At 45.3% G+C, this 22,784-nt stretch overlaps 1 protein-coding gene across 1 annotated transcript in view; it reads right to left on the bottom strand.

Moving 5' to 3' along the window:
* ABCB7 (ATP binding cassette subfamily B member 7) overlaps positions 1 to 22,784 on the bottom strand; it is a 665,610-nt gene that overhangs the window by 197,660 nt on the left and 445,166 nt on the right. Inside the window, exon 11 of the mRNA XM_078688835.1 lies at positions 4,510 to 4,673. Coding sequence (XP_078544961.1) covers positions 4,510 to 4,673 — 164 coding nt within the window. The remainder of the gene's footprint in view (positions 1 to 4,509; positions 4,674 to 22,784) is intronic.

The raw sequence follows: 22,784 nt of genomic DNA, 5'->3' as shown, positions 1-22,784 counted from the left end.
AACAAAGCTGAAGATAGTTCAGAAAAACATTGTACTTTTCTAGGCATAATCTGGGAAGTGGCAGTATCTCCAGTCCTACACATAGCCAGTGACCCCCCCAGAAGCAGAAACCTAGGCCAGAAAGAGGGAAAGGTGGTGCAAAGATGTCATGTTGATCTGACACAGACATATTTTTAAGGTAACTGCTGCAAAGTTTAAAACTGAAACTTTAGGTAGAGACATCTCACCTAGTCACAAGCTGAGTATTATCGTCAGTGATGCACCAACAGTGCTCCAGACTCAGAACTGCTGCGTTGGGGTGGTGCAGAGGGTGCTGCATTGCGTACAGAAGAGATTAGAGGTCTGCGTAAGACACCGATTTCGCTTGAATGGGAAGTCATGTTGGAGGGGTTGAGGTCCCATAACTCGGACTCAGAAGATAAAATATGGGATATTTCATGGTGTTGTAGCCCATACCACGAGAATGCTACAGGTCTTGTAGATTTTTTCCCTTTTTTTTTTTGCACCTTGGTATGCGCAGAATACGTACAGATAACGGTGGGACTGGCCAATGTGTGTTTACATGTATATGCAACAGACGGATAGGGATTGAGACCTTAGGGGAGGGGGGTAGTCGGGGAATTGTTAGTGGATTAGATATATAGAATGTTGTGCATTACGGGACTGAATAAATACTGTGGAGGAAGATGTACAATAAGTGATGTGAAGCAGAAATATAATTGTTATATATGCGAAATGTAGTACATTGCGATATGTAACACTATTTAGCATAATGCACACCAAATGTTGGGGCATAACTGTATATGTTCAGAACTGGAAAATTCAATAAAATATGTTTAAAGAAAACAGTGCTCCAGACTCACTCTGATGAGGAGGGAAAAAGAGAAACTGACTACAGCATGCACGTTCAAGGAGTCCTAACACCCTGGGTGGGTGACACTGCGGGTGAGGCAGCATGGCGCCAGCTGGCATCGCTTGAGATCCATCGCAGAACAAAAATGTTTCCAGATTCAGACTGGGATCTGTAGGATATTCATTATGTGAGGAATCTACAGGAACAAATATCCATCAGAAAAAATGAGAGTAAAATGTTTTTGCGGACTGGATTCACAAACTCACCTTCAGGACATACAGATGTCTCAACGCAACCCTATTGCGTAATAAGGTGAAATGCGATCGATTGAGTGTAAAGCAATCACACCATCACTCTGCAGGTCGAAGTAATGGCCAGCAAAAACCCTGTATTCAATTTCAGAGGCCTCAAATCATCACGGTATCAAACAGCTCCTTCATTATGAAAGATAGAGCCAAGTTATGATCGCACAAGGAGGACCATTGCTAGGAGAAAAAGTGTCTGGAGCCCCTTAAGAGAACAGGTAACCAAGAGAACTTTAGAAAGCAAACTTTGCATCTGGGAACACTGAAAGAGCAACTTGCACAGTACTCAAACTGAGGTCTTAGCGCAGGGTGAAACTCAGATTTAGCATAACTTCCACTGACTAGGCATTTCAGCCATAATACCAAGTGATAAACACTTGAACAGCAGGCACAGGCACAGTTGCATCTAGGGCTACCTATCTGCTACGACTACAACTGCCGCCCTGTTTGAGAGAGAGCGCCCAGCCAGGAAACGCCAATCAGTCGTTATACATGCACGGCGAGGGTGCTTAAACAGGGATACAACATCATCCATTCCTGCTGGAATAGGCCCAGTCTCATTACAAACTAAATAGAAGGAGAGTAGCTCAGTAACATGAGTTGCAAGTACCAATTCACCCTTGCTTTTTATAATCTCAGTTTCCACAGAACAAGATGAATGGAAATTAATGGAAGTGTATGTGGACCATACCTCCTCCAGAGGCCCACAAGCCCTCAAGTGAAGTTCCTTTGAGCAAACCGGAGGGCACTCATTGGTTTCAAGAGAGAAATATGTATTGTGTTGATGTCTGGCAGACAGAAAATGTTCACTACAACCTGTCAGCTGAGGACCCCATAAATTTGCTCGGGGCTTCCACACGAGTACTGTACGAATTAGCTAAATGAGTTATAGGCCAATTTGAGAACCAAAGCCCAATTAAACAGGCACAAGCTGATGGTGCACAGCAACAGGATCCCACATTCTCTTGTTGTTGATATAGTGCATGACTGTTTTGAGGTCCTTGAGGACCTGTACCACACACTATACCCCCTTGCTCAGAGGGGTCCCTTGCTCAGGGACTAGAAAACGCCCTAAGCTCCAGGAAACTGAGATGACACTGCGGTCTGGTTTCTCTGAGAAGCTTTTGGACTGAATACAAAAGCATACCAGGCTAAGGTGCAAACAGTTAAAAAATGGTTCCCCATAAGAAAGCTATCCAACTAACTCAACCACTGTATGCATACACATACAACCTACAAGTCATCTCAAACAGAGTTCCATTTTCAATTAAGGTTGCATTAGAATGATCCACCAGCACATCTAATGAACAAGGAAAATCCAAAATGCTATAAGGCTCAATAGCATTGTAAAAGAAAACCTACAAGTCAGTTCCCAAACCAATATAGTGAAGTGCACACACTCTCCCCTTGAGGGAATGTGTCCAGCAGCACTGGAATCTGAAAGTTATCAAGAACTTAGGCATATTGGCTAAGAGCAAGGTTTTGACGCATAAATTATGCCTTGGGAAGATGGTCTGTGATCACGAAAGAAAACTCAACTTGAAGACCCAGGAATCCAAGCTCTGGTAGATAAAAGAAGTCAAACTGCCCAGATGAAACACCATCAACACCACGACCTTACCGTGGGCTCCTGGTGCTGTTCTGCTGTTTCAATACCTGAATAACATAGGGGCCTATATTGAACTTGACCTTCTGCGAGATTATGTGCACTTGAACCCCTTACTGATTTATCAGGTGTAGTAGCATGAGCCACCATGCTGCAGTTGATATAGCTTGATCGTCTTGTTTTGGAGAGATGCTTGAAACACCATAAAATAATCATCAAAATAAGAGTGACTGGTTGATGGGGGCCAAGACTGATTCCCAAAGCAAAGACATACAACTTCGGATTATCTGCAGGACCATCAATCAAATCTGAGATCACTTCCTTTCAGGACTTAAGAAAGTAGAACATTTTACATTTTTCCACAACTGTGGATGCATGGCAGGGTAAGAAACTGCAGTAAAGTGGTAATCCCAGGGTAATGTCTTATTTGGCTATTCACCAACATCTAGTTATTGCAATTCACAGAGGTTCTAAAGCTAGACCCTTGTGCAAGGTGACCCCAGCCAAAATATAATAAGCAATTACAAAAATCTCCCCACACAAATTGAGTGCAACATTTTAAGGAAAAATCCCACAACAAGGAGAGGTCTGCATCCCAGATTCTTTGGAAAAAGAAAACTGATGTTATAAACATAGGGTAGAGCCTTTATGGAGCAGTGTCACCCTATCTGAGGAGGCCTTCACGAGTTGCTATAGTGCTATTGAGTGCCCACTGCAGGGATGAGAAAATGGTCTGTGCCTAATGTGATATTCAGGGGATGTTTCAATAGTATAGGAATCTGTGCAAATTATTATTGGTTAGAAACATGCATTCTAAACGGTGCTGGGAATCCAAACATATGCTTGTTCCCTTAACATGTAGGGAAGAGGATGGCAGGGAACCGGCTCTAACATGGACGCCTTAAAAAAAGACGGGAAGGGCATACGGAACACAGGCGGCAGTAGAGAATAAATGTATACTTTTCACAAGATTTTAATTATTTCTGATTTAAACACATAGTTCGAAAATGGAGGCATAGTGTGCTTTCCCAAAAATAAAATGCAGGTATAGTTGACAGAATCTACTACGTATGGTAAAAAGTACACAAAGTCAGAGATGCGCTTTAAACTGCAGAGAGATGGTGATATATACTGATTGAGTTGATGCAATGGGGAAGACATGATCGATACGTATGTGTACACGTTAGCATTAGGATGTGACATCAGAAGCCTGATTTTGAGGTTTCTTGTTTTCTATGCCATGTTCTTTGTCATGAAAAGCAATAGAAAATAAACAAAATTGTTGTCTCAAGTCACAAGCAACATTTTCTGCCATTAATGACTAGCGGCCACAGCACTTTGCGAGCTACAATTTTTACATCTACATTTGGGTTGGAAAACACCACAAGCAAACTTCTTTTGGCCAAACTGTGAGGTCTGACTGCAGTTATCACAAGACAATGGGCTACTCTGCAGCTATAGGTGCAAATGATCAAGGACAAAAGGCGAAATATCCGTGGCAGTTTTCCACGTTACAATATAGAGACTAGTGGAAGAAGCCCGTACACTAATTAGTATGGAGTCTGAGAGGGAGAGCAAGACCAGCAATGGACAAATGGGTGGGAAGCATCTCAGTTTGGTTGGGATGTAAAGCAACATGACTATGAGCTACTCTACCGACCACTCAACGAAGCCAAATCTAACCAACCCGCAATTTACATGCAATCATACCAATTTAAAATCATACCAACTATCTAGAAGCTCACCCGGATCCACTGCCTCCGACAATCGCCACCTTGTGTCCTGCAGGGACTTCAAAAGACAGCCCCTTGAGTACCTTCTGACCCTCTAGGTACTCAAAATAGACATTATCGAATGCAATGGTGGCTGTCTGTGGGGTGATCTGCAGGGCTGGGGCCAGCTGTTTGTTCTGTTGAGGAGGGAAAAGATATACTTAAAATGCTGATTGTGGTTCAGGTTTAAATTATCATAAATAGGAGAATAATTTGTTCAGACAGGTAAAACAAAATGATAAAAATATTACTCCAGGCACAGATCCTCAGGAACTGTACATAATCACAAAAATAAATAGCTAATCAAACTCACACAAACACTTAAGACCACAAAACATACACATATTGCAAACGATTACCTAAAGTAACACCCCAATATGGATGGAATAGGAAATATTGTGCTCCATCAAACATTTAAAAAATCATGACTAATTAAAAGGGAATCGCCAAAGCTTTCAATGCAATTAAATCCACATTCGTAAGCTCTACAGGCATTTGTGATATTCCAATTAAGATTGTGGACAGAGGTGTGGCGACTGGCAATGTAAGCAGTCGCTCACTGCACCAGGCATGATTGTTACCAATCCTGCACCTTCTGATGTTTCACACTTCCGGAGATTGAGGCAAGGGGGATTCGAGTGGAGCAGGGAAGAGTATGAATCCAGATGGTTGACTGCTAGTAAGAAATTGCATTACTGGTTGAGGGGGTGAAAGCAGCAGCGACCACAATCCTTGTCGGGGTGCAGTCATAAGCAACCCTAAATGATGCTGTCCTCAACCTCTAGGCGCTTGGAACAGAGCTGTCAGGCTTAACCTACAGCAATGTGCAAAGTATTTATGCAGCACTTCAAACAGTAATAAAGTGAAACATAACACAATAAAAAATAAAACCAATTTAGAAAAATTTAGTATCATTTTATAAATAATTTAATTTAATTTAACAAAGTGGAAAACATCCAATCAGTAGAATCGGAGCTATGCAATTTCGAAGATTTAAGTGAAAATAGTGTCGAAAAGCACAAAAAGCCAACTGTGGTTATCTGACAGTGCCAGACCAGGACAAAGTCACGTGCTCAAGCTGACTACGATGGAGGGCTAGCAAGCTACAAGGACTCAGTTAGGCACGCTGAACAAGAGTACCTTATATCCTGGTTGAAGGGCGCTATGAGGTTCTGCGTCAAAGATCCGTTGTGCAGGCGATGAGAGGTCCTGATGTGGAGATGCGTCGCACAGTGGTGGCACCAGGAGGCTGCGAGGTGAGGTCCTGCATTGTCATCTGCATTGTTGTCAAGGATGACAGACGGGATTGCGATGTGAAGTCTGGCGTTGAGGATGTTTCACGCACCTTCTGGCTCTGAAGAAGCAACAAGGCTTGCGATTAGGATTCCTGTGTCATCGATGAGGCTGCCGTTGAAGACAAGTCATACGTCATCGTTGAGACTGACATTTATGAAGAGCTTGGGATGCGAAGGCCTGTGTCAAGAATGTGTTGCGCAGCCATGGTTCTGATGAGACTGCGGTGTGATGTCCAGAGTTGGGGTTACGTTGCACAGCAGTTCCAAAGCAGAGGTTTTGAGAGACGATGCGTCAGGCAACAGCTCTGATACAAAGTTTTGGGGGGAGATGAGGCGCACTACATATGTTCTGCTGGGACTGAAGCTGGGCTGGCAGAGCATCTCCAGGCCCACTTCCAAGGGGTCCACTTGGCAGGGTAGGACTCTCAGCTGGCAGAGTCCTTGAGCTGGATACAAAGTTGCTGGAGCCTGTTCTGGTCTTGAGGCTCTAATCAGAAGGCCAGTCAACTGCCCTCGGAGTCGCTCTGGTGGTATTAGGTCCAAGATGCAGGTCGAGTCCTTCACTCAGGCATTAGGGCTGCAGAGTAGCAGTGCTTCTGAGTCTTCCACAGAAGAGTTGGGTCTATACCTGGTGCCCACTCTGAATTAGAAGTTCTGTAGGATTCCAGCCCGAGGTGTTTTGATTTTCCTGCTTTCCTGCTCTGGACCCAGCTCGTCTAGGGACAAAAAAGACTGGTGACAAATCCTTTGTTAGAGTGTTCAGGCAGAGTCTTTGTGATGTGCAAGTGTGGTAGGTGACAGCTCCTCCCCCTAATTAGGTCAGAGTGGCCCATCTTGAAAACACCTAACCTCTCTTTGTCTCACTGTCCAAAAGCAATATACAAAGGCCAACTGCCAACTACACCTAGCCATGTGCCAAAGGCACAGGCACCAAATGGTCAGGACAAGAAAATGTTAATCTTCTAAAAGTGTTGTGACTTAAAATCGGACCACGTCATTAAAGAAGGCTTTTAATTACAGTTTTTCAGAGACCAGAATCGACCTGTCTACCTGCTCTCAAATGAAAGTTACCACATATTAAATGTAATAATGAAACCCAATGTTAACCGATGGAACAGGTAGGTCTTGCAGTAGTAAAAGAGTTTTTCCACAGGAGGACATGTAAAACGTAAAAGTACATGTCCAACTATTTAAATTCAGTGCACAATGCCCTATGGGCAATTTAGGGCCTACCCTATGAGTCACTTGTGTGTATTAAAAAGGAAGCCTTGGGTCTGGCAAAAGGTGTATTTTGCCAGGTTGAAATGGATGTTCACAACTGTACACAAATGCTGCAATGAATATCTGAGACAAGTTTAAAGGGCTACTTAAGAGAGTGACATAATCAGTGCTGGAGTCCCAGTAGTAGCATTAAATTTGCAGACCCTGTGTACATATAGCACCACTTTACTAGGGACTTACGTGTAGATTAAATGTGCCAGTGGCTGTAAACCGATTTTACCATGATTAGAGGAGAGAGCACAAGCCCTTTAGCACCAGTTAGCAATGGTAAAGTGTGCAAAGTCCTAAAGCCAGAAAAGCCTAAAGTTAAGAAATCAGAAGGCAAAAACTTTGGAGATGATCCTGCAGAGAGGGCAAAGTCCGATAGTGGTGATGTATGCCAGTGAGCCAGTAAATAAACAATCTACCTGATCTGGTAAAGGCTTGGGAAACAACGTTTACAACACTGTTTCCACAATGTAAAGCTATTACAACGCAGTCATTACAACGACCGCGTAGTTAGTACGCAATACCTTTAGATCGCAAGTCATTACAACGACTTGCTGTAGGAGGAGCAAAGGTATTGGATATAAAATCCAACACCTTCCCTGCTGCTGAGCAAACTGGAGTAGGAACAGTAAATAATACTATTCCTAAGTCCAGCGCGCCCCCTACAGCAAGTCGATGTAATCACTTGCGATGTAAAGGTATTGAATACTAACAATGCGGTCGTTGTAACAACCGCGTTGTAATGGCATGCGATAAAATCCCAGGCGTTGTAACATTCTATTTTCAAAGCCTTCAAGGAACATCACATCAACAATTTCTTTGCATATACGTTCATGAACTTGAGCACTACCTGCGAGCTCGGTGCATGCTTATTTACACTTAAAAAAATGTATGTTCAATATAGTCATGAATTAAAACAGAAAAACCACTGAAATTCGCAATTATTAATTAGAAATGAAATCATTCCTTCCCACAAAAGCCATGCAAACCATACCTAGGCCATGGTTACTGGCGGTTGGCTATAACTATGCCCTGCACCTAATCTGCTGAAGCCATGCACAGTGGGGGCCACAAGACCTGGTCTGTGGCCAGTCCTTCCACCAATCCACCATGAGTGGCCAAAAACTACAGAGGACAGACAAAAGCCATGCACAACAGTAATTGGTCCCAGGGCAAAGCCTTTGGCCAGGCCCAGGACCAAAACCACCACGGGCAAATATTTATTTATAAAGTTTTATATAGCGCACACAAGATCCTTTACAAAAGGATGGCAGTAAGGTAATAAAAGCAATATCGACATCAAATAAGATAACACACATGAAGAATAATTACAGGACAAAGAGTTCAAAGGCGAATAATACAATAACTGGTACATAGCGGGCTAGGAGCTGGGCAAATGAAGAGGTAAAGGAGAGAAGCATCAAATGAAGGTTTAACGGTTGCAGGCTCAAATATGTAATGCTATGCAAAAATTGTTTATTTGTGGCTCTCAAAAGAACTTTTTTGGGGTGTTTTTAAGGGTTTTTTTTCCACTTTTTTATTTTTGTGGGAATGATCCACATATAAAGGTTTGTTTTAATTGATGGGATGCCATATACTGTATCTGTCTAATCTATATAATGTATAAATCATCTTGTTCTATTCACCACATTATACAGAGCAAAAACCTTCTGGCTCGCCTCATCGTTGTTCTCTGCTCAGCATCTCCTCTGAAAAGCTTGGCAGAGTTTCAACCTTTTTCTCAGCAGTGGGCCTCTCCCACTGCCACAGCCTATACTCCCTCTCAAGCTTTGATTTCAGGTGTCACTGCATGAACCGAAGGAGAACAGTCATCGGTGGCCGTGGAGCTACAATTTACATAGCTTGCAGATCACCATGCAAGCATTACATTTCTTCCTGACTGGGAAATGGCTGAAAAACTCCAAAAGAATGGAGTCTTTCAAAGCCTTCTTAGCTTCCACAAGCTCTGTATTGCATATCACGTCTACATCTGCTATAGTCCACTGTCTTGCAATCTCTTGATGTACGCTGTTTGCAACAGTCTAATCTGGATTTCTGTAGTGCCGTCCAAACAACTGCTCAGGCCTCCTTTTCTTTTCAAAATGTGAAGGTGCCTCTTGTTGCCAAGGAAAAGGCAGTTTATGAAGTGATGTGAAATATCCAAGCTCAATCCCAACTGGCCAATAAGAAGCTCAGAGTGGCCTATAAAATGTAAAAGAATCAACAGAAGTCAGGTCAAGGACTGTGAATTGTGTTATTGGATTTCCTTTCCTGTGGGTGGGCTAAAGCAGGCTCATACAATATACCTCTGTGCTCAGTGCTGAAAAGGTTCTGCACTGATCACAATCAGTCTTACCACACTCTAAATTCAAGCCAAATTATTACAAAAGGGTCAAAAACAAATGGTAACACAGAGTAAAGGAATGCATCAGATGACTATTCTCCAAACAAAAAACACAAACCGTTACGGGTAAAAGCGAATGCAAACATCCGATGCACGGCACACCAGTATGAAGCCCGATGAAATAAACGAGCAGTTTACACGTTCCCCCATGGAACGCTTTTGATGCTATTGACAAATAATGGATATTTATTGTTACCCAACACAATATTACTCATTTTAGCGAACGTAGAAGAATAAAAGGATGAGTAGGCTCGCTGGGATTCTAGCCTGGGATTACAGGGGCCTGAAACAGGGGCCTGAAACACTCCACTCCATGACACAACACTCTACACCAGTCCACTCCACTACATGACAACACTCTACACCACTCCACTCCACTACATGACAACACTCTACACCACTCCACTCCACTACATGACAACACTCTACACCACTCCACTCCACTACATGACACAACACTCTACACCACTCCACTCCAGTCCAGGCCACTCCAGACCCCTCTATTCTGACACTACTTTATTCTACTCTACTACACTACACTCAAGCCAGTCTAATCCTCTCTATGCCATTTCACTCTAGTCCACTCCACGACACTCTACGATACAATACTCCATACCACTTTAAAGAACTCCACTCCAAGGCTCTCAAATCTACATCCCTCCAGCAACTCTCTAGTTGACTCAACTCTACAACACTACACTATGCCACTCCATTCCACTCTACGCCACTCCATGACCCTACGCTACTCCACTCTTCAATTATATGCCATTCTACGACACTCTGCGGCATACCACTCTATGCCCCCATCTCTAGTCCATGACACTCTAGTCCAAGACACTCTAGTCCATAACACTCCACAACACTCTACTCCCCTCTTCGCCACTCCACTCTACTACACTCTGCTCTACACCACTAACTTTATGTCATGCTGAACAGCAGCCACGCAGGTGTACAACATGGCTAAAAACACATTGGTAAAGCCAACTGCTCTCACATAGGTGAGACCTATTGGTGTTGTCAATGCTTGTTCTACTAGCCACCAGACCTGGACGCCCAATTTGAAGACTTTTTGATGAGCACAAGAATAAAGATGGTTAATTTAAATACTGTGTGCATAGTTCAAGGAACAACTGAGGGGTGATTTGTCGTTTCATGCAATATTTTTGGTGCAAATACTCTGCGTCAATGTTACCAATCAGGTTTTCTATAGGTTTAGCATTATGTACAAAATAGCAGGGGATAATGTGTAGGAAGAGCGTTAAACCTTTGGAGTTGCCACTTTGAGCACGTAGTTACCATTGATCCTTTACTGATGATACACAGATTCTTCCACACTGTGGGGCAATATTATTGCATTACTGATGCAGCATTGTTGCATAATGGAACCGATTTTGCTGCATCTTTCAAAATGAGCTCAAAATGAAAAACTGTGCGATGATCACACATTGTCCTGTTTGTGCAGTTTTGGAAATGTGCACGCCCTCACCTTACATGCAGACAGATCTAAACATAGATCTGTTGTTCGCTGGCTTAATTATACCTAATCATAAACTACCTTTGAACACGCAGCAAATGCTGGAGGAAAAAATATAACTTTGGAGATCTCATTACTGCCAATTCTCCTGCTCAACAAAGCTGAGGGTGCCTTGCTAGACCCTGATCCTGCTATAAAGAAATGCTTCATTAGCAAATCTTGTATTTTCAATTCTCGGCTACAGGTTAATGCTAATTTAAAACCGCACAAGTGTGTTAGTTCTGAACAAGACGCTGGCCTATTGGTGATTCTTATATTTATTTATAAAGTTTTATATAGCGTGAACAAGATCCCGAAGGATATCAGAGCGCTTTACAAAAGGATGGCAGTAAGGTAATAAAAGCAATATCGACATCAAATAAGATAATACACATGAATAATTACAGGACAAAGGGTTCAAAGGCGAATAATACAATAACTGGTACATAGCGGGATAGGAGGGGGGCAAATGAAGAGGTAAAGGAGAGAAGCATCCAATGAAGGTCTAACGGTTGTAGGCTCAGATGATCCTAACTCATTTATGGTAAGAACTTGTTCATTAGGAATATTTTGACTTCCGGTTTGAAAGGAACCGTGGAGGAGATTCTGCGTACTTCCGGTGGAAGAGAGTTCCAGATCTTTGAGGCAGCGCCAGAGAAAGCTCTTTGCAATAGGTTTGCTTCCTTATCATCAGAAGTGTTATCAACTGTGATTTACCTTACCATTATTTTGGAAGCCTTCTGCCAAACCAACATCATATTTTAAAACAGAATGAGCATAACTATATGTGGTTTCAAGAGGAACGTGGTAGCAAAAAGAAAACCTGTGAAGATGCCCCAACGAGAGCGAGACCACACTCTTTTCAGATAATGATGCACTTCGAGAAGCCTTCCCGAAGCGAAACATTGTATTATCTCAAATCTCAAAGAGGTTACTTGACAGGCTTGATTTCAGGTCGTTTCCATCACTTGTTGCCTGAATTGATCACCAGTTATACCCCCATGTGCATGTTCTGGTATTTATGTAGAGTGACTCTTCCGGTAGGCAATATAGCACTGTAAAAGACTATACATGATCATATGACTCAGGTGGGGATCTCTTCATTTCTTCGTTAAACAAGTATGTTACAAGTTTTTGCATTTGGATCACATTTCACAATTTACAATTTTTAGGCATAGGCAGACTAGGGGATTTAGCGCAATCACAACATTTTCTGATGAGTCCCAAAGTCAGAATCGGAAACCAAGGAACCTAGGATCCAAGTCAGTAAATAAACCACTTGCACACATCAGCTGACTCCCACATGTGTAGTGATTATAAGGTGATATTTGTTGATGATGCGCACTGGGAATCTGGGTGGATTTGTCTCCGAGTCTATGGAGTACATAGTCTCAGGGGAGCCATTGATTATTTTCTTAAGTGGTTAAGGCTGTTACCTCTCCCCCAGACGGTGTACAGCACACTCTGAATCAGCGGTCTGTGGGTGGATATAAATTAGACACATTCAAAGGCGTGGGGTCATCCTCAGTGCTATTTTAAGCTACCAGAAGTAGATCGTCATCAGTAAAGCTTGAGCTAATTCTCATTTTTAAAATGCGTTGATATACCGTCAAATTCCAAGTATGGCCCATTTCATTGATACGTGCTATGACAAAAATATTTAGGAAAGCTGTCCTTGATTGCACTCAATTCGCACTAGAATGGCAGTATTCTTTTACCTCTACAAGTATGGTTTAGAAAGAGTGAGAAGACTAGAGGCTGGCTGCATGTTCGAACTTCATGCTGAAAGAAATAGTCGGGTGGTCTGTAACCCTCTCCACTCATGTACAATGTGCATGAAGGGGACCGGGGAGCAGATAGTGCTGCAGTGGCAACGCAGAGGCATGGGAACGCTCTTGAGGAGAATCAGACATCACAAATGGGTTTCTGCTGAAACAAAAGTTCAGTCTGAAGTTTGACCACTAGATAACCTATTCTGCACAAATTAAAGACACTTTCAGTAACCCTATCTGGTTCCATCTACCCAAGAACCTCATGGTCTTAGATAAGTTACTAAATGTGGAGCAAAGACTGCTGAATTTTCAAGACATGGAATATACACTTAGTATAGACAATGCTACTGCCTTTATGCAACCACAAGCATTTAACTAGGAGCTAGAGCATTTAACTAGGAGCCAGACGCCCAACTATCCACAAGAATCTCAGAGACTGGTTAAAGGCTTGATGTTCGTAATCCTGGTAAAGAAAACAATGTTGTCAAAATTAAGAAACAACCAGCAGAAGTAGTTCTAGACTGCTGATAGTCAATGGTAGTAAAATCAAACTGACAAGTTCACCTTGCAGTGCATCCTCTTTTTGGGAGCATTATCTGCATTAACACTTTAGTATCCCCTCCAATCCATGGCGCCCGCTGGAACTGAGCAGATGACGCGGATGTCTAAAAGAATTCTTGTTATCAATTCCTTTATAAAAAAACATGCGTAGAGTGGGCTTTAGCTCCACCCAGAGCACTATTACTCTCTCGCCTCATGCTATTGGTCTTTCAGAAGTGCTTCTAGTGGGATGTCAGAGTGGCCACTTCACATCTGAAAAGTACACCCATTCGTCGTGGTGTTTGGCACGTTCAATTTCCCATCTTCTACGCATACTATACAGAAAACAATAAATGTTAGCTTATTTATTTCCCAGCACTGCCAAAGCCAAGCAAGGCAAGTTTTAATACGATAGACATTGCACTCTGTATTCATGTATGCATCCCTTGCTGAGGACTCTTCTAGTGCTTCAGGATTTGTAAAGAAGTCTCAGAGAAAGAGCTGTTTCCAGGTTGCAACATAAATATTCATGCATTTCCTTTGCTTCATTAACCGGGTCATCCCATACAGTTCTCGATCAGTTTCAGATGGTTCGTCAGACATTTTGCATCTTTAAGGATTTCAAGTGTTACCTGGCAGCACACACGTCCTAAAGAAGATACTCTTTTTCTTCCACCTTCACCTTTCACGTGGCAGGTCCAGCAAACGCCTAGCCCTCATGGAAAAGTTCCAAACCAGCTCCAACACTGCCAATGAAATCTTCGCCATAGTGAAGGAATTTACAACCCCTTCTGCCAGTTCCACGACCATTACCCTTTCACATGAACTTTGCGCCCAACCGTTGCTCTACTTTCTAAACAGAATCGATACAACCTACAACAACTTTCACCACAGACAGGTCTCTTCACCCTCGAAATCCTCCACTCTGACGACAAAAACTACCCAGAAACCATCCAGACCTGCAGGCCAGTCATCATTCAACTGGAAACTGCAAACACCAGGTGATCCATCCAATCAAGACAGAGCCCCTTATTATCCTAGGCCACACTTCATTTTTACTAAAGGACTGGATCCCATTTGCTTAGCCCTCACACCCATTCTCAATGCCTCTCTCTCCTCAGCCACCTTACTGGACTTTTGGAAACACACTACCAACCTACCATTCCTTAAGAAACCCTTGACCAAGACAAGAACACTGGCCAACTACAGACCTATCTCTCTTCCCCCCAACCAGCCTAAGTCCTAGAAAAGGTCATCTACATCAGACTGGCCTCAAAACGAACCACCTCCTGGACCCTTCTCAATCCAGATGCATCCCCTGCCAAAGCACAGAGACTTCCTTTGTTGCTGCCACAGACGCCATATGCCTCATCATGAGCAAGAGGCACACAGAGGCATTCAACTCTACTTAACCTCTTGGCTGCATTTGACACTGTCTCCCACTGCATCCTCATCAACCGCCTCCAGGAGACAGGAATCCGTGGCCCAGAAATGTCTTCCTCTCAGAACGCACACAGTCGGCTAGCTCATTATTCATCCACCACCTGCAACATTATCTGCGGCATCCCTTAAGGCTCCTCACTAAGCCCCATTTACATGACTCCATTCACCAGCATCCTTCGTGCACACAAACTCTGCATCATCTCTAATGCCAATAACACCTGGAACACCCAAGCACACTTCAACATCTGCATGTCAGAGGTTGCGGAATGGATGAAAATCAACTGCTTAAAATGCAACACTGATAAAACAGAAATGGACCTCTTCGGAAAAGGTACCTTTCTCTGGTCTTCGGCCTAGTGGTCCACAGGGTTAGGGCCATCTCCAGGTCTGTCCAACTCGGCCAGAAACCTAGGCATCATGATTGACAACTAAATCTCTTTGACCAACCAAGTCAACACAGTTGCATCCCCCTGCTTCTACACACTCAAGCAAGCCCTAAATTGGTTCTCACGACGATCCATCAAACAATCTTCCATTACCAGCAGACTGGCCTATAAGAATGCCAGCATCACCTCCCTTATCACAAGGAGGCTCCAAGTCACTCAAAATACAGCCGCAAGACTCATGCTCAAACTACCACACCATGACCACATATCCAAACGCCTCAAGGACAGCCACTGGCTTCCAATGCACAAATATGCCCTCTTCAAACTCCTAACACACACCTACAAAGCACTCCAGAACCAAGGCCATCATAATTAAATAGCTGCATCCAGTTCCAGACAAAGGCCAGACCCCTCCGCTAGGCCAACCTCTTTCCCCCCCCCCCTCCATGTCCTTCTCATCTGTTGAGTCAGTACCAGGCACTTTGCCGTTTCCGACCTCGCCCCCAAAGCCTGAAACGATGTCTCCTACCACATAAGTGCTGCCGGCTATATCCTAGAGTTCCATAAAAATAGGAAAACCTTGCTCTTCCAATAGGCCGCAGACAGGTCGATACCCCCTTCTAAGTCACCAGGACACCCTCCCGGTGATATGAGAGTTCTACAAATAGGCATAATATAACATAACAAGGTGGAGTATCCTTGCCTACATTCCTCACTGCACATACCTGGTGTTTGATTTTCATGAATTTCACTGCGTTTGTTTCTATAGGTCGAACAGGCTGAGAGAATAGGTGGATGGGAGATTCACCATACCATCATTTCTTTGTACTACTTACAACCTGCAGAATGCTCTCCTCACACTTGGATTTAGTACAACAAACAGCATCGTTGGGTCTCCATTTCCCTTGTGGTGCACGTTTCGATGCGGTCATCCTGGGACAATATTCAAGGGGGAGAGCGGTGACCTCTGGAATGAGCCCCAGCATCTTTGGCGGACTCCCGCCTACAAACGTGCTGGGGTGCAAACGCTCGCCGTCCCTTGAAAGACCAAGCCTTGCTAGATTTGCCTCGTTTCCTTTCCTATCTTCTCCAACCATGCCTCTATCCAGCTTTGGCTTTTGCTTCATGTCACCTGGTTCAGGTCAGCGTTCACAGAGTCCAGAGCTCTGTCCCGTCTCTTTGCTGCTCCATGCTGCATGCACTCTTCTGAGCTTATTCCTTTGTCTTCTTGCATTTGCACCGCAGAATTTAGGTTATGAGATTTAGTGCGACGGTGGGACCTGTTATCTATTCTTTTGCAGGAGCTTCAAGATAAATGACGAAGTACGAGGCGGCCCATTCTGGGGACATAGCTTCATCACAGTCTAAAAGCTGCCACGTGCCTTTCTGGGGAATGAAAAGCTCTAAATTGTCTTCATTTTGTTGGGGTTTTCTTTGCGATGTTCTGTGTTTAGGGGACCACTGACACTCAAACTTGGGGCTGTGATTTTATCTTGTGCACTTCTGTGAAGTGGGTGCCCAGAACTTTAATTGTTTAAATTACATTACTGACTGAATTAAGAAGTTCCCAGAAAGGCATGTGATATTTAAATGGTCAAATATGGACAGCCTGACTGTGCCAGGAGGCCTCACATTTCGATACCTGCATCGAAGTCACTGGTCCTAAACCCGACTGCCGAGGTCTGTCCATTTAAGATGAACAAACAAGCAGGAGTCTTTTGCCCGGAAATCATGTAACTTAAAACACATTATGAGAAATTGATCACCGGTAAAATGATGATTTGTCAATTTAGTCCGATTATTCGCTGCCTCGACAGGTTCAAATGTGCTGCCAGCATGAACCTCGCCCTGGCGAGCAGCCCAGTGTCCACCTCTAGGAGCTACTCGAGCTGGGCAAACATTGCAACGCTAAATAATCTATTCACTTGGAGAGCTGAAAGAGTTGTTCTGCAGCGCATACAAAGTCGGATTATCCACTCATGAAAGGATAGTACTGAATGTTCCAAGTATTTCCTGAGAAGAGCCCTCTGCGAGTGGAAAGATGAAAACACGGGCAAAAAGTTCTGCTGTGAAATTACAGCTTTCAGACTGCACATTTGAAAAAGAGATTATTACTCAACATAATGATCAGCAGCTATGACTGCAGCATTGAAGTGTACATCTGTCTACTTCTGATGCAGTCGTAAAATGTTATGCACCAAATACATTTCAAACCAACGATTCGCACGGTTTTAACAAGAAGTGCATAGGCGCAGGAGCTGGAAGCATGGTCAGATAGCTAACTGGAGTTAAACACAGCTTTATTGCATGCACCGAGCTCTTGACACCAGCGTTTCCAGTTCTGCACATTCATGGGGCGAAAGTTAGGTAAGCCAGTGAGAGCAAGACCAAGAATGTGGACCTGAGGCAAGGGAGTAGCCACAAAATTAATATACCCCAGAAATTGAACCAAAGCTCTTCTGGCACCAAACAAGCGAAACAAGGCATCACAACCCTCCTTAGAAGAGCTGCTGGTCTGTTGCATCCGATCTTCTAACCCTTCATCTATCCACCTGCTATCCACCATTTCATTTTTGCAATCTGTCATCCAACATTCAGTCTGTTACCATCCCATCCATCCATTTGTCATCCCATCCATATCCAAACCTAGCCTCCATCTTTAAACCTACCCACCAGACCATCCATCCATCCATCCATCCATCCTTTCACTTGGCCATCCCCCTTTCATCCATCAATCCTTTCAATCTTCAATCCCTTTGCTCATCTATCCACCCTTCGACCCATCCATCCAGCCACTCATCCATCATCTATTTAAACTTTCACTCATTAATCCAACCACCCTTTCACTCATCCATCCAACCGCCCTTATATCCAGCCATCTATCTACCCTCCCTTTCAGTCATTCAGTCATTCTTTCACTCATCTGACCATCCATTCACCATTTTACTTGGTCCATCCGGCCTTTCACTCCCTTCATACATCTTTTCACTCATTCATCCATACTTTCACTCATTCATTCATCCTCTCGCTCATCATCCACCATTTCTCTTATTCATCCATCCATCCACCCCCTTTTTTTTAAACAAGTTTTATTTGTCATGGTTCATATAAACTGCATAGCTCCGTAACCCAGAGTCTGCTGCACACATCAATTGTACAATAAAAATGACGTTGACTTTTATATACTTGTAAGAACCATAATAGAACAAGCCCCTCCCCCTTCCCCCCGATTGCGCCCCCGCCCCAATATCAAAATTAGTACATCTCTGGAACCATACACAAGGCCCATCGGCCACCCTGCAAAGCCCGGCCTCCACACACCCATCAAACCGTCAAATGAACATCCCCTTCCAGAGGCGGATCGAAATCTAGTCCCTTGTAGTCCGCCCTTCTTTTCCAAATCTTATAATGTTTGCGGGGACACCCCCTGGCAATGAAGACCGGATGTTCAATTCCCATACAAAGGTCTATACCATTCCTCCAAGCAACCAGCGACGGAGCCCGGGGCGCCTTCCAAGCCTATGTCCCTCTTCGCCAACGTGAGAAATAGCAAAAGGAGGTGTCGCTTATATCTATTGCCCCCCATTCCCTCCATGACATGTGCAGCGAAGCTCCCATCCAAACACTTCCGACAGGCAGGAGAACACCCCCCTCCAAAATTTATGTAGCGCGAGACAACTCCATACTGTGTGCAAAAAGGCGCCCTCCTCTGAACCACATCAAAGGCACTCGGGGGATACAATCATTCCTGCTCTCCACAAGCGCACTCTGGTAAAATAAACTCTGTTCAAATATTTGAATTGGATCAAACGCAGTTGCGGGGCTATTGCTGCCCCCCGTGGACTTGCCAATGCGTCCGCCCAGTCCTCTTCCTCCAGTTCACCTACATCCTCCTCCCATGTCGTCTTGAGCCGTTGCAGATTTGTAGAGCAATGTATGGTCAATGTCTGGTATATGCGAGAAATCTTGCGGTCCGGTAGCTCCCCCATAAAGACCTTAGCTTTAATGGGGCTGAAATCAGGGGGAAACTCTAGGCCCTCCAGACTAGGCGCCAGCACGTGTCGGAACTGCAAATATCTGAAGAACTGGGATTGTGGCATCCCATATTCATCCCGCAGATCTTGGAATGACTTAAGAGTCAGGTCGGTCATCACAACTCCCAGGACCGAGATGCCAATGGTGTCCCATCCCTGAAAACCCTGCAATGCCGCCAGCTGGGGCAAGCACCCGTTGCTCCAAAGAGGAGTCTCCCGCATCAGGACATTCCACCACCCCATCCTACTCTGGGCCTGCCTCTAAACATGAAACACCACCTGTGTGGCTGGGGGCAAAAGCTTCAGAAGCGGCGCAGAATATAGTAGTGTGTGTAGCGATTTATTGCCCAACAGCTGCCGCTCAACCGCATAGGCTGGGTCCCCCCTATCTCCGTACCACCAGTCATTGAGGACCAGCAAGTGTGCAGCCTGGTAGTAGGAGAGAACTTCTGAAGTAGCGAGACCACCGGTGTATGTGGACAGGAAACCGGTGCATAGGGCCACCCTAACTGCTCCCCCCCAGCCCCCTCCCCCCCCAAAGAACCCTGCCAATGCCGAATTAACCTGCCGGAACCATAGGGGTGAAATCTGGTAGGGATGATTGTGCAATTGGTAGAGGAGACGGGGAAGCGCAACCATCTTAAAGATGGCTGACCTACCGTATATCGTTAAGGGCATATGAGACCACACCCTGAGATCCTCCTGAGTGCGATCCCACACTGGAATCAGATTGCGGTCTCGGGATACAGCCGGGACATCGGACAAAAAGACCCCCAAATACTTCATCCCCCCAGTCGCCTATTGAAGGGCTGAGGCCCATTCTCCCACCCTCAGCCCACCGCCGAGAGCCCACAATGTAGATTTGCAAGGATTCATATACAGCCCACAGGTCTCACCGAAGATCTGAAGGATGCACATTAACCGTGGCCCGACCTGTCCAAGTCAGAAAGGAAGAACAGGACGTCGTCTGCGTATAGTGCTATTTCATCTGTAAGACCCGGCGCCCATCTAAATCCCCGAGTTGAGCATCTATTCTCACCCAGACCGACAGTGGCTCTATGGCGAGCGCGAAGAGGTAAGGGGAGAGGGGGCAGCCCTGGCGCGTGCCCCGCTGGATAGAGAAGGAGCGAGATATCGCCCCACCTACGCCGTTAGGGTAGTGTACAACAACTGCAGATAAGCCGGAAAGCGCGGGCCTAGATTAAGTTTCCGCAACAGAGCAAACAAGTACACCCAACTCATCGAATCGAAGGCCCTATCCATTTCTGCCAGCAATAGCGCTGCCGACTCCCTAGGCCGCCCACAGGCCGACACCGCAAAGTGTGCACGCCGAATGTTGGGACGGGTCGCCCTCTGAGGCATGAACACGGCCTGGTCCGGGTGAACCAGTGTTGTGATGTGTGGCCTAAGCCGATTGGCCAACACCTTTGCCAGAACCTTTGCCTCTACGTTGAGAAGGGAGATGGGGCGATAAGATGCATGCTGTTCCGGAGGTCTACCCATTTTGTGGAACACCACCACTTCCGCATGTCTCCAGTCAGGGGAAAGCATGCCGCGCCCCCGTGCCTCTTCCACCACCGGCCGATAATGTGGGGCCAGCTGCACAAAGAACCGTTTAAAGAACTCGCTGGGGAAACCATTCGGCCCCGGAGCCTTCCCAGGATGCAATTCCCCCAGAGCCATACCCAATTCATCATCTGACAGAGGACTATCCAATAGCTCCTGGACTTCGTCCGAGACGGTCTTGGGCGGAAGATCATCAATGAATTTTCCAATAACCTCGGCCCGAGACATTCTTTGGGCGAATACAGGCCTTCGAAGTACGAATCCCCCGCAGGGTCCAGAACTCGCGGCAGGGGCTGGGCATGTAGGGTGCCCTGGCACAAGCTGTGAAGCATCTTGCTCGACTTATCCCCCCATTGATAGACCCTACTGCGCGTTGGCAGCCAAGCCTGACGAGCCTCATCCATCAGTATTGCTGCTGAGCCAACACCAATTGTCTTCTAGCCGGGCCTCCATCCGCCTCCGGACCCCTACACGCTCCAGCGCCTCAATTTCTTCCTCCCGACGCACCGGGTCCTTCTGCCTCTCTCTCTCCGCGCAGCCACACACCAGGAAATATCCACCCCCGCAAAGTGGGTTTCAATGCCTCTCAAAGCACCGCCGGAGACTCAACTGATCCCACATTAATTACAAAATAGTTATCTATCTCCTTGGTCAAATATTCCCTGTATTTCTCCTTCTGCAATTGCCACCCTGACATACGCCATCTAAGTGACTGTCGTCCCGGGCCAATCCGAACTGTGAGAGCAACGGGCGAGTGATCTGACAGGGCTCTGGGCAGAATACTCACTGCCAGCACTCTGTGCACCAGCCCCCTGGGGACAAATATATAATCTAGCCTTGAGAAGGAGGCATGTGTTGTGGAGAAGTAGGTATTTGCCCTGCGAGGGCCATGTATGTGTCTCCAGACATCCGTCCAGTACAGCCCCGTAGCTAGGGAATGCAGTTTGGTATGAGCTCCACCCACTCCACCCTCATCCCCGCTGCTCCATCTATCCCAACTCCGTTCCATCACATCATTCCAGTCTCCCCCTACAATAGAGAATGTATCCGGCATGTCCCCCCAGTGTCAAAAGTCGTTCCACTAAGGAACACTGTAATGGTGGTGGGGAGTACACGCTTCCCAGAGTCAAGGTCTCTCCACCAATTTTGCTCTTTATAAAGACATACCTTCCCTGCGTGTCTGACCAAAGTCTCTCGTGTTCATAGGGTACCCTGCGATGGATCAATATATCCATCCACCCCTTTGACAAATCCACCCATACATCTATTCTTTCACTCGCTCATCCATCCATCCATCCTTTCACTCACACATCCATCACTCATTCACGCTCCCTCCCACCCGTTCAATTTTCTTCGGAGCCTTTATCTGTCGAGCTGCGGACAGACAAGGCCCATCAAAAACCTCTCCAGCGATGTAGCTGCTAAAGCAGGCGGGTTGACGACGCCCCTTACTTCAGATAGGTTCTTGGGTGGAAATTAATGCGCCAGTAGGATGTGGCTCCATTGAGGTGCCTTGAAAGCAGGGAGCGCTTCAGGCTGCTAAGATCAAAGATGGCTGTGAGCAGCCAAACTTCTTGAAAGAGAATCCAGACTAATCAGGAACAGTTTCACGCGGGTTCAGTTTCAGGAAATCGCTTGTCACTTTTCAATGACAAGGATCTTCAGCTCCGATGATTTGATTTAGTGGATTTTTGGTGCTTTATGATATACTGTCACTAGCGTGCTCTCATGAAGGGGTTCTATGATGAGGGCAAGAAGGGAGGGAAATGATTGTAATATGACAAAGAGGCCTTTGCAACCAAGTAAGCTGGACAGACACCTTGCCAGACACTATAATTTGCATTCTTTTGGGTGCAGATGCCTTTTTAGCATGTAGTGTCTATGCAAAGGATAGAAGCAACAGCTCAGGTGATCTTCCGAACCAGGAGGATCCAGAGCAGAACAATAACTTGGAGGAGCAGATTTCAACGCTACTGATGGGTTTCAAACTGATCACAGCCCTTCCTCAGTTCTAAGCTCATTCTGT

This window comes from Lissotriton helveticus, chromosome 4_1, assembly GCF_964261635.1.
Source record: "Lissotriton helveticus chromosome 4_1, aLisHel1.1, whole genome shotgun sequence".
Classification (NCBI taxonomy): Eukaryota; Metazoa; Chordata; class Amphibia; order Caudata; family Salamandridae; genus Lissotriton; species Lissotriton helveticus.
This window is presented reverse-complemented; position numbering and strand designations above follow the sequence as displayed.